The sequence below is a fragment of the Lupinus angustifolius genome, chromosome LG06, assembly GCF_001865875.1.
Source record: "Lupinus angustifolius cultivar Tanjil chromosome LG06, LupAngTanjil_v1.0, whole genome shotgun sequence".
Taxonomy (NCBI): domain Eukaryota; kingdom Viridiplantae; phylum Streptophyta; class Magnoliopsida; order Fabales; family Fabaceae; genus Lupinus; species Lupinus angustifolius.
This window is the reverse complement of record NC_032014.1, coordinates 23,200,175-23,213,756: the sequence shown is the minus strand read 5'-3', so window position 1 is coordinate 23,213,756 and position 13,582 is coordinate 23,200,175. Positions and strand designations below refer to the sequence as shown.

The 13,582-nt window shown below is 32.3% G+C and overlaps 1 protein-coding gene across 1 annotated transcript; it reads right to left on the bottom strand.

The window, feature by feature from the left end:
- On the bottom strand, positions 2,383–5,031 carry LOC109350270 (peptidyl-prolyl cis-trans isomerase CYP20-1). The gene is made up of 7 exons (XM_019591470.1): positions 4,895–5,031; positions 4,683–4,761; positions 3,969–4,016; positions 3,861–3,884; positions 3,282–3,464; positions 2,980–3,055; positions 2,383–2,669 (listed from the first exon to the last, which is right to left on the bottom strand). The coding sequence occupies exons 1-7, from the start codon at positions 4,958–4,960 to the stop codon at positions 2,531–2,533; spliced, it is 615 nt and encodes a 204-aa protein (XP_019447015.1). The 5' UTR covers positions 4,961–5,031; the 3' UTR covers positions 2,383–2,530.

Genomic DNA, 13,582 nt, shown 5'->3' with positions numbered 1-13,582 from the left:
GACAGTATTCATTTTGTGAATAGCCATATTGATATACATTAGGATTATGCACTTAGGAGAAGCAGTAAATGTAGTGCAAGTTATCAAATAATACAAACAGAAAGTAGTGAGGTTTTCATTTCACATAAACAACTGTTGGATATCCAACTTCTGTACCAAGTATACTCAAATTTGTAAATAAGAAACTAACATTCCAAAATTACTCATCATACTTACCTAGGTGCATATTTGATATAGATTATTTAAAAGTAAAATGTCATTTGTACCCCTGAAATATTCATGGCCAATCAACCCAATCTCTCAAAGTTTAGGTCTAAGTAACTCTTTGAAGATCAAAATAAGCATCAAGTTTGTCCATAAGACTAACATGGGATACATCTGGAATGTATCTGGAATGTCACTTTAGTCTCATAGACGAACTTGAAGGCAACTTTAATCTTTTAGCATTTTGAATGACTAAGTTGGTTCACTGTAAATCTTGTAGCTATTCGAATGAAGTTTTACCAAATTATTTAATGTTACCTAGATATTATAAGGTGACTAATATTTTGGGACAAAAAATATTCTACAATATTACTCATAAATTGGGACAAAGAGAGTATAAAAAAATTTAGACATTTTTTTATTAGCAAAGGTTTTATACAAGAAATAGCAGATGTACTCAAACCAAACCAACAAAAGGGTTGCATCAGAGTTAAGAATAACCCTCAAACATTCTATGCTATTTATACACAGATATCTAAATATAAAAGTGGGAAAGAATTTTTCACACACCATATTTAATTAAATACTGCCCATTTGTTTTTTAAAAATCTTGCATCCCTATCATTTCATCTTCAACTTTTACTCCACTCAACATTCACAGTTAACTTTTCCCTTATTACAACCCAACTCCATTCCATACTTGTTCCTTTGTGTCATAAAAATGTTCTTAATAATGTCCAAAGAAATTAAGTTAGCACTACAAGTCATGCCATTGAGGTTGTAAACCTTTACATATACAAGTTTGCTTATAAATTTGCATATACAAGTTTGCTTATAAATTTGAACTTGGTTGTTGCAAGGAAAATGGTGGTTTGTTCTATACAAGTTTGTTTAATGTATACCTAAATTTTGATTTCATATTTAAATTTCTAGAAACTCCTGACCATTCTGTCTTTGAAAGACAGTTTCTAAATGGTGGCTCCTTGTCATTTGCTTAACACAGGTTATAAAACTTTGGAAAAGGAGGCAATTGAATGGTGTGAAGAGAACTGTGTTGATCAAACTCATGTTATGCAAACTAAAGGTAGGCTTATTCATAGATATATAATTCATTCATTTACTCTATATCGTGCATACTGAATCTACCATACTATGTATCACATACCTGATTCGTGACAAAATGTCGTCCTTGTATCGTGTCTAAGTAACTATAGAGACTTCTTGTACCAAAGTTAGATTAGTAACCTGTCATACATGGTTAAATTAGAGCAATTGGTACGTAAATTAGTCATATCTTCATGTGTTATGAGTTGTGATTGGTTGAAAAAAATACATTAAAGTTAAAAATATAATTATTAATTATTTTTCTGAGCAATCACAACTCATGACACATGGAGCAACACATATTGTGCAACACAAGATATCCTCCCCTGGTATGGAAGGATGGATACTGGAACCTTCTGGATGTATCTGTATCATTAAATGTACAACCTGTAGGCCTATTCAAAGTCCATTTGCTTAAGCCAGAATTATTTTCAGAGTAGGCTAATGGTCTGAGATATTATCAATGTTGCACATGCATGAATATGATAAGATTTTAATTTTTAATGGTTATTTATTATGAATTTTTTAGCCACAAGGATAAGGATAAGCGAATATTGAAATGAAGTGGAGTGGTGAAATTGAATTTGAGGGGATTGAATAAGTAATTTTAAAAATGGTGACTTTGGTGGACTCATGTGTGTTGCAGCCATCCCAAACCTGTGTCTCTTCAATGCTTCGATATGGTTCGTAGCAACACTAAGGGGAGTGAGCCTAACAAGCAACCACCACTTTGATACATGGCTTTCCCTTATAATACACATTCGAGTGGAAAAGTAAATGATTATTTACAAGTTAGATTTTGAAAGAAAATGAAAGAAAAATAAATGTTTCATAACTATGAAATACATTTGTGAGATAGTTACGAAGCTTTTCTTTTTCTTCTCCCCCAAAATCCAACTCACAATCATATCCTAAAAGGAGAATAACAATTTGAGAAATTTTTTATTTGAGATGGAAAAAGCCAGATTTGAAGAAGAGGGACTAAGAACACTACAAGGATTCCAGTTTTAGATTATACAAATTGGAGTGTTCTTAATTTGTAACTTTCCACATACACAATAGGAAAACCAAGTGTTGAAGAGAGGGTTAGAGCAATTGTCTTTTTTAATCTTTCCGAAGAACATTACATGCTTATAAAAGATCAGCAGTCTAGTACATGAAATGGAAATGGAAATGAAAACAAGAACACCAACAAATCCTGGTTGAGAATTAGAAAGTACATTTATAGAGGTAGTTCACCACTGTCAACAATTACAACCTTGCTCTTGGGAGTACCACTTTGATTTCCTTCAGCTTCAATCTTGTAAACAACATCCATTCCAGAAAGCACCTTTCCAAAAACAACATGCCTTCCATCCAACCTATAAAATAGGTATGCACATGAATTACTAGTTTCTTACTGAATGGCAACATTACAGAACAAACCATGCAATACTAATGAAATAGTAGACACTCAATAGTTACAGTAAGATAGGACTTCACAAGTTGATATAGATATAAGATTATAGCAGAATCAAATGTTTAAGTTTAGTTTTGGGTAAAGGAATCAAATTTAAGTTTTCATGCACTATAAACATGCATTTAATAAAATGAGAAAGGAGATTATCAGTAAAACATAACATTTGATACATGATTTTTTCTGAAATAAGTTCCCAATCTAGATATGATTACCAGCTAGTTGTCACAGTTGTAATGAAGAATTGTGAACCATTGGTATCAGAACCAGCATTCGCCATTGATAGAAGTCCTGTTCACACAAAAGATAACACAAAATTGTAATCCTGTCATAGACCAATATGAACCTATGCTTCTCAGTTCATCATAAACATTAACAACAACAACCATCAAAGCCTTTTCCCACTAGATGATGTTGATCATGTGGATCAAACAATGTTATTGTGTTCTATCATAAATATACCTAGAAGCCACTTTTCTTATAAATATAAAAAAAAAAACAGAGGAAAGAATATGACCTGGTCCGGTATGCTTTAGCTTGAAGTTCTCATCAGGAAACTTCTCGCCATAAATGGATTCGCCGCCCATTCCATTGCCATGTGTAAAGTCACCTCCTTGGAGCATAAAGCTAGGTATAATCCTATGGAATGAGCTACCTTTGTAATGGAGAGGCTTTCCACTTTTACCAGTCCCTTTTTCCCCTGATAATTTGGACCAAACAAAACCAAAATAATGTATATATTTTAATTAGTAAGCCAGACACAGACACCTCAGATATTCAAACAGCGATATAATACCGTGTTATTAAGGGAATAAGAAATGTCATTAGACTCCAACATCATTGAAAAGAAAAGTGAATGACATTTACCGACCATAGGACCTTAACTATGTCCTAATACATCTATCCTTGATTTGTTCTAATAAGAAAAGCAGTCTAATTACAGGCCAAATGTCACTCTTCTGTTCTTACATTGAGTGAATCTATGAATTCCATTATTTCTGTAACACAGTTGAAGATGAAACCCTTATAAAAGGATTGAAACAAGTTCTTTGACTCTATGATAAAAACAATACAGATGCAGCATAAACAGGCTCACCTGTGCAAAGAGCTCGAAAGTTTTCTGCGGAAAGGAAAATCAACACAAGGTTTCAGTTAATGTTCATCACGATAACTACCACCAAAACGCAGAATTAAGAAACCAAACCTGCAGTTTTTGGAACTGTCTTCCCATAAAGTCCTATTACAATACGACCTGGAAGGAAGCCAACATTCACAGCATAAATACCAACAACTCAAATTTGACACCAAAATTTGTATTAGCTAAATTTCTAACGAACTGATAATGTTCCCCCTATCAAGCCCCGTGCATATATAAGTTCTCCCTATCAAACATATATATATATATATAGAAATGTAGAGAATTCTGATAACTTAAGCATAGCAACAACACATGTTGTATTAGCATTCTTATAGTCGTATTCAAGGTTTTAATTAATGAATTCAGTAGCGGTTTCAGAAACCTTAACATTTCGGACAATTAGATGCATTCGTTGTCTATGTGGCCCACAATTTCTGTCGTGATACAATTTCAGTGACTCCCAAAACCTTAACATATCAAGGTTTGAAGTAGTCTTGGACCCAAATTCAATACCTTTTGTATTCATTAGTCATATATCGATAGCATAACATTCACATGCATAACACATTCAGCACACATCACTTCCATTAAGCAATAATTTACCTATTACTAACCACTTAATCATAATTCCTGCCACAAACCCCACTGTTAAATACAGGTACATTACTAAAAATGAATTTTAGAAGATTATTAAGAGCAGAAATCCAAAAATATAATGTCCACAGCTAGATTAAGAAACTGACTCCATATTTTATCTAATATACGCTTTGAATCATATACCTGCAGACTTTCCATTAATCTCAACATCAAAGTAAACCTTGTTCGTCACTTCTTTCAAATCCTCCTTCGATTTCTTTGCCTGCGACACACACATTGATCATTAAATTAAATAATTAAATAAACTAAAAAATGACGAAAACAACGAAGATCAGATCTTATGAAAAAATTACGAAAATAAAGTGAGATTGAATGTAAAAATCGAAAGATCGAACCTGAACGAGAGCTAGGGTTCCTATGAGGAGTATAGCACAGAGAAGAAACGGCGTTGTTTTTACCATCTTTTGCTTCTTTTCTTTCACGATCTAAGCTTTCGCCGCTGTGTGAGTGAGAGTGATAAACGCTGAGGGAAAAGTCGTTTTATATATAAACTCTTATTTTGTTACTCGGCCCAATGGGTGTTGGACACGTAAGCAATTTTTGGTGAAAACTCGGTTTATCGTACACATTTAATTATCCAAAAACAGTTCATCTTACAAATAAAGAATTTTGTTACCATCAGTCCCGTGTGCTGAGTTTTTTTTATACAACTTAAGACAAAAAAAATGAAAGGAAAGATTACACCCTTAGATAGGAGTGATCATTTCGGTCCTTAGAAAGAAGATAAGATAACTCGTCCGAATATTACTTCCACACTTTCCAATTAATATCTTCCTGAGCACCAAGTTTAGCCAAAAAGTCCGCACAAAAGTTTGTTTCACGAACCACATGATCCAAAAGGATAGTCCGATCTCTGCTCAAGAGCTCTTTGATAACATATGCTAAAGTGACATACATGTGAAAATGGGAACGTTATTTTTTATGAGAGAAATAGATTCAAGAGAGTCAGACTGACAAATGACGTCCCAAAAACCAGAATTCCAAGCATGAGTAAGACCATGGAAGATATCTTTAAGCTCACCATGCATATTTGTAGATAGATCCACATATCTTGAAAAGCTAGAGATCCAAAGGCCCCTTGCACAACGAATTAGACCCCTAAAGCATGTCCTCTTCGAGGTCCCAAAAATACTCCCATCAATATTAAGCTTAACATTACCATGGAGAGGAAAGCCACACTTGACATGCTTCGACACTCTTCTCCAACCTTGAGCACTGACGTCGTTCATTTTCTTAACATCATGCAAGAGGCCAGTTATATTAGCCAAAACACGATGCAGAGACCAATCCTCATTGGCCATCACAAAAGCAGCACGTCGCTGCCAAATAAATCAAAGGGTTATAAGGAACTCAGAGCTCTTGCCATACTTAGTAAGCCAATCATAAAGATGTGAAGTAAAGAAATCTGCAGCATGAGACATAGGAAGAAAGTGTCAAATAGAGGCAGCTCTGGTACAATCTCTGAGACAGTGATACATATCCTCAACATTGTTAGTGCAAAAACTACAATTAGCAGATAGAGAAATATCTCGATTAAATCTCATAGCGTTGCATAGGAGAGCCCCGTGCCAAATCTGCCAAAGGAGAAAGTGAATTTTTTCCGGAACTGAAGTTCTCCAAATCAAAGCCCAGTCAATCATTTGATTAAGTTGTTGATCTTGAGTCATAAGCCAACAGTATCTATCTTTAATAGAGTAAGTGCCAGCCACTTCGCCCTTCCACACCAACTCATCACTAACATCAATGGAGAAGGTAAGCGGAACAGATAAGATAGACTGAAAGACCTGGGGAGGGATCATCGGAGTCTTGAGACGATTCAGGTGCCAACCTCGATCATCAAAAACATCCTTGACTCTAAGAGTAGAGTCCTGGATATCCACAAAGGGAACATGGTCACATAATCAGCCTAGAGATGTCCAATTATCATACCAAAAAGAGATATCTTCATAGCCAACCTGCACTTGATACCCATCATGTAAGTGCACAACGACATGCATGATCGCCCTCTAGGTGATAGAGTCTCTGTTCCTAGGTCGTAAATTTAAGATATTGTGGTAGCCAACATATTTGTGCTGAAGAATCTTAACTCAAAGCTTGTTTTGATTATTCAACATGTTCTAAACTAACTTACCCAACATGACAGTGTTGGTAGTCATGGCCATATGCAAACCAAGACCTCCCATGCATTTAGGTTGAACAACTTTATTCCAACTCACAAGGGAGAAGTTGTTACCATTGCTATTCTTACCCCAAAGAAAGGAACGAATCATAGAGTCTATAGTATCACAAATACCCATAGGAAGCAAGAAGTTTTGCATAGTATACGTATGAATAGTAGGCATAACAGAAGAAGCAAGGGCCAGACGACCAAATTTATTAAGATGCTTGCTCTTCCAATCGGCTAGATGGGAATGCATCCACTCAATAATATAGCTAAAGTGGTTTTTCGTGACACGGCCTGAGATGAGTGGGAAGCCAAGGTACTTACCAAAATCATTTTTAAAATGAATGGTAGAGATCCTAACAAATTTGTCACACTTGGCTCTGCTGATATTCCTAGAACTCACAGCCTTAGACTTCTCAAGATTAATCTTTAACCCTGAAGCCTTGCAAAAGTCACTTAGAACATTGGTGACAAGTCTGACCTAAGTCGCCTTGACTTGAACAAAAAGAAGACAGTCATCTGCAAAGAACAAGTGAGATATAGTCGGACCCCCTCTAACAATAGAGATAGGTTTCCATATGCCATTTTGCACTTTATTATTGATAAGTTTAATGAAACAAAAAACGTAATATTATATGGGAAAATATTGTATTTAGTACTAAAAAAGTTAACTTAATGTTTTAATAAACATTTGCTCATTTCAAATTCTTATGTTAACAAAACTAGTAAATAGAAAGAAGCTAAAATTATGGTTAGTTTATCTGAAAGCATCATTACAAACACACATTGATATAGGTAATGTAAAAACTAAAATCCATTATGTATGAGTTTTATTTGGATGGATTGCTGGTATGATTTAAGATGTATATTGTGTATTACTTTTCACATAGTTATTCTAAGAGTTAAACATTTTATATATACTATATATTTACCACCGTAATTCTATTTTCCTATTTTTCATATAAAGCCAAAATTTAAAATAATTATCATTATGATTCTATTTTCCTATTTTTCTCTTAATATTTTTTTATTACTAAAGTAAAACTATATAATCCTATATAACTATAATTAATATATCTTACTTTAAGTTGGATATTATAATAAATACAAAAATTATAATATAAGTACATCAAATAAAAAACGCTAGTTATTATAAATTCAATATTGTTTCAGGATATTATGAATTTAACTTCAATTCATTCTAATGCATATTTTTTATATTAACTACATAAATATTTTTCAAATTGTGGATTAAGTATTGACAAATCATTAATAATTTGATAGGGTGGTGCATGATTGGATAAATAGGGTGTACAAATCATTAATAATTTGATGGATTAAAATTATGTTTTCTAATAAGTCTACATATTTATTACCCCTCTCCATTCACATAAAACATCTAGATCTTCTGCTCTCCTATTAAGAGAATGAGAATTTTACCACCATTGGTGAAGCTAACCATCACTTTGGAGTCCAAGTAGAGTTGCACCCGATGAAACAACCAAGTACCTTACTTCACCTCACCCTCTATCACACTTACTTGACCCCTTAAATTAGCTTGGACATCTCTAACACACTTTTATCAATGAAAATTTAAAAAAAAAATTTGTATGAAAACTTGTGAAAAGATTGAGGAGAGAGAAAATCAAAATGTAGTGTATAAAAAGAGATAAGTTATGATTACTTGATGAATGTGAAATTCTTGAAGTTGCTAACTTGACATTATATACAGTGTGTTGTGTTCTCGTTTCCCTATGTTTTGAACATCGTTGTCATGTGTGGTGTCCATGTTGAAATCAATACTTCATTTTCACAAATAAGTACATGTTCATGCGTTTGGTCATGTTGACTCTTCTATTAATAGTCTAGTGAGGGAGATTGAGGCTCTTGATATTAAGGAGGAGGTGGATGCGCTATATTAGAGGATGAGGTAGCATTGATAAAGAGTAAGTTTCCTTGGGTATGGTTGTCCTTAAAAAATAAAGAAAGTTTGGCTAATTAGAAGTCCAATGTTAAGTGGGTTAAGAAGGGGATGCAAAATTGCAAATAGCTCATTCTTCTATTCATATATGCGATGGATAATGTATATTTGGTTTAGCCTTTTCCAATTGATCCGTTGGGGGTTTGGGGTTCTTTCTTGTGATGGGGCAAGAGCCCAACTCATGATGGGTTCACCTTCAGATTCTAGTAGAGATTCTCGAGTTTGATTAAAGAGGAAGTTTTGGGAATGATTAGTGAGTTCAATTTGCATGGTAGGCTTCCAAAAGCTGTATTATCTTACTTTTAACTATAATATCTTATACAATTTCAGTGTAAAGATTTATAAACAATCAATATATTATTTATCATTTATTTACATTATTTATCATATATTATGATGCAGTGATAGTAGATAAAACTCATATATTGTTAGTACATATATTTTTATTTCTCTTAACTTTTTCATCAGACGGTTGCTTGTGTTAAAAAATTATGTGACTATCACCTTGTTCCTCTTCTTGGTTACCTTTGTAAGATTATGTCTAACATTTTATGTATCTTGGTCTCCTTGTTAGTGATAGTCCATTAGTCCAAGAGAGTTGAGTTGATCGCAACCGGTCCTTGATGGTAAGCACAAAATGCTTTTTGGTTGGAAAGGGAAGCATCTTTCTTTTGGTAGCTGGATAACTTCACTAAATTTTGTTTTGGTAAGTTTTCCTATTTATTATGTGTCCACCTTTTGGACATGACTCATGAGAAGGTGCTTAAAATTCTTGTAGGCATTCAAATGAATTTATTGTGGGGTGGTTGTGAGGAGAGAGAGAAAGATTATGTAGGTTAAGTGAGGGTAGATTTGTAATTAAAAAATGAGGGAGCTTTTAGTGATAAAAACTCTAGGATCTTCTAATTCATCTCTTCTAGCTAAATGGCTTTGAAGGTTGATGGTGAGTTATGGTGGTTTGTGGTGTCTAACCAATCAACTATTATGCCGAGTTTCTTTGGTTATGGGATGTCCAATCCACTTACTAAAACGGAAATATAGGAAGAATTACAAAATTTTGCGCGATAATTGATTGGTATTCAGTCCAGCCATGTATGGACACACAATTTTTTGTCCCTGAAATCACTAAAATTGAGTTAGAGGCTACCAAATTGCGGTAAATGGTTTTAAGTTTCACTCTCTTAGCGGAATCAACAATTGTATCTCGGTTTTTGGTCATGAGTGGTTACGTGACTTATGAAGAGTAAGAATAGAAATTCCACATTCTTTCATAAAATTCTAATTTCATAATGTGTTTGTCATTAAACTAGAATCTAAACTCATGAGTCAATTATTACAAATGGGGTAAAATATTAGTATACTTCTGCACATATTAAAATAGTATTCTCACAAATTACATGAAATAGTTTATAACCTAAACTTATTCGTTTATTTCGTGTATGTATTTATTTATAAAGGATAAAAAATATTATTTTTAAGTGTGACTCTTTTTGTTTGGTTGAGTGTATATTTTAATTGTTCTAAAGAATAAAAGTGACATATCACAATAGTTCAAATTATGAGTTAAGGAAAATAAATAAACACTCGCTCATATATATATATATATATGATTATTATTTTTATATTATTTATTTTTGCGTGAAATAATTTTAAAGAATTGTATCACTATTGTTTGAAAGATGATCCTAGAAAAAGTAGTGATTTCTTATAAACATTTATTTATCCTTAATGTAATTTATTAAAAGAAAGATTAATCATTTATTATTAATCTTATAAATTTTTATTAATTATTTTAATTAGTTTATTATTAATTATTCATTGTGGATAATAGAGGATATAGGTTATGTATTTCAAGCGTATTTTTATTAATTATTAATTATTTTGATTCATTATTAATACAATTTTATATTAATTGTTGATAATTGAGTTGAGTAGAGATTATGTATTTCAAGCATTAATTTAAATATGAAATTATTATTACAACTATGTTATGTTATTTTATTGTTTGCACATAAATGAGTATAGGATTCAGACTACAACAAACAATCAAAAGTTAGGGATTGACAATAACGCAGTCAAAACCTAGGGATTAAGAACAAGGCAATCAAAATCAAGGTGATGTTTGACAGTGATAACTACTTAACTATTATTCTCTTTCATATCCATTGACTATATAGTTTTTTTTGAGAGAGAATTGTGTGAAAAAAAATTTGCTACTGATTTTGGTACAGTTTTGATAAAGACATTAAAATCATAAAAGAAGAAAATGAAGAAGACCATGAAGACATAAAAGATTCAAGATGTTTATAGATTAAAGTATTCATATAGGTACTTATATCCTTACAATAACTTTAATATTTAGTAGCAATGCTCAAAAAATCAAAATCATTTTTAAAGAATTAGATATGTCTAAAATGCAAAGTCAAATTGTTAAGTAATGAGTTACTTGACTTGAGTAACAGGTTACCAGAACTAGGTAACATGTTACTTGAACTGTGAGGCAGTTGGTAAAAGGTTACTAGAACTGTGTAACAAGTTACATGACTGAGAAAACAGTTACAAAACAAATTTGACTGATGCAACTAATTAATTTAGTGTATCAATTACCACCTTGAACAAAACATTTAGGTAATTGATTACCATTTCGTGACAATCGATTACACAGAGTTGTTGAAACAATATTATTAATTAACAACTTTCAACCAAAATGAATAGGTTTCATTCTAATCGTGTCTCCTCTTCACAGATGATATCTTAGTTGATTGAAAGCCTATTTAAAGGCATTGATACATCCAAATTCATAACACACAAAAATACAAGATTTAAATCATACAAAAACTTTCACAACTTAGTAAACAAAATTCTACACATTTTGTTAGCAGCTTTGTTCCTAAACTTTCAAATTTTCTGAAGTTGCTTCCAAAATACATTTGTTCTAAACTTTCAAAAGATTAAGAGCATTGTATACTAAGTATTTTTAGTGTGGATTAAGGATTGCAAGTTATAGAATTGTTAAAACTTGTAAAGACAATCCTACCATTATTGCATTCTTCATCTTGGTTATAAACTTTTCATCAGAATGGTGTGTTGAGAAGGGGAAAAGAGTTCACTTGAAAATGAAATTTTCAAGGGTAGATAAGTTGTGAGTGTGTAAGGTACAAAAGTATCGGGAAGAGAAATTGTAATCACAACCCAGTTATCTAGTAGAAAAATCTCTTGTGTAACAAGAGCACTGGATGTAACCTTCAGTGGAGAAGAAGGCGAATCAATATAAAAACTCTATGTGTACTCTTATTCTACTTATTCTTATCATTTACTTTCTTTACTTGGTAGAATTCTGCATAAATAATTCACTACACATAAACTTTGATAACATAGTAGAAAAATCAATCATATTCTCTCAACAACTAATTCACCCATTTTATTTGGCATCTTAAACTTACAAATTTAATTGACCTTAGTGACTATATGAATAAAAAAACTAGGTTATTTGTTGTTTCTTCTATATTTTTTGAAGTGTTTCAAGTGGAGACTATGAGATCTATTCATAGTTGAAAATAAGACACTTTGAAGTTTGAAGTAATGAATATGTAACTTTTAAATAATATTGATAAGTAGGGGTGAGCAGGATCCGACCCTACTTGCTCACCTAGTACGGCTCGATCATGATCGAGTCCGAATATGGTTGGGTCTAGGGCCGAATTCGAGTTCAAAAAATAGAATCGATCAATATTTAGGGTCGGGTAGGGACCAAGCACGACCCAGCCTGTCCTGTTCCAGGGTCACTTACTCATCATGTTTGTATGTGTTTCTACTCAAATATGTACAGAGTAATGATATCTTTTGGTCGAAAGTATCATTGGTTCTCTAATTTTGATCATATATACATGAGTATTAATATAGATATACATTATCATTTATATGTCAATTTACATATTCGTAATAATATTGAGAAGTCTTTATCTAAAATAATTGTGCATTATATTTAATTGGGTCTAAGGTCGGGTCTAGGGTCGAGTTGGGTTTAAAGGCAGACCCGATCTATATTTATGGTCGGGTTAGCTTCGAATCCGGGTTCAAAAAATGACCCGACTGATATTTAGGGTCAGGTAAGGACAAGTCTTAACCCATCCCAACCTGACCCATGCTCACCCCTATTGATAAGAGTTATAATCCTTTTTTTCAAATAAAATGATAAGGATCCATATCCCCTATTTAAAGCACTAATAATATTTATCATTAGTAGGATTTTATTTATTTAAAAGAACTATAATATGTATTATCTAATATAATTTTGTTTATTTGAAATATTGACAATATTTTTTGGAGGGATCTACTTACTTCAAGAATAAGTTTAAAAAACTTATTTAACATCTTAGCCATCAATGATAAGGAAATTCAATGGTTTGATTTAGTGAGTAGATCTATACCATTAATTTTATTAGAATTGATGACTAATATATGGTTTAAAATTTTTAAACTTACTCTTGGAGTAAGTTGATTCCCTCCAGTGTTGTTAAAACTATTTCAAATTGGCCGGTTGAACCAGTAAACCAGTGAATCAATCATAATACCGGTACGGTACAATAATTATATCAGTCATACAATCGTACCGATCAAAACTGACATACCGGTGGTTTTCAGTTGAACCGTACCAGTCATACTGGCCGGTTTTTATTTAAAATTAATTTTTTAATGAAAATAAAAAAATAAAGGTTTTTTATTGATTTTTCAACATATTATATATGTATATCTAATTTTCCTAGTATGCGGTTTAGTTAGTGAACCACTATACAAGTACCATAACCGGTTTGATGATCGGTACAATATTAATAACATTGATTCCCTCTCATTTTTTTTTATCTAGTAAGATTTATT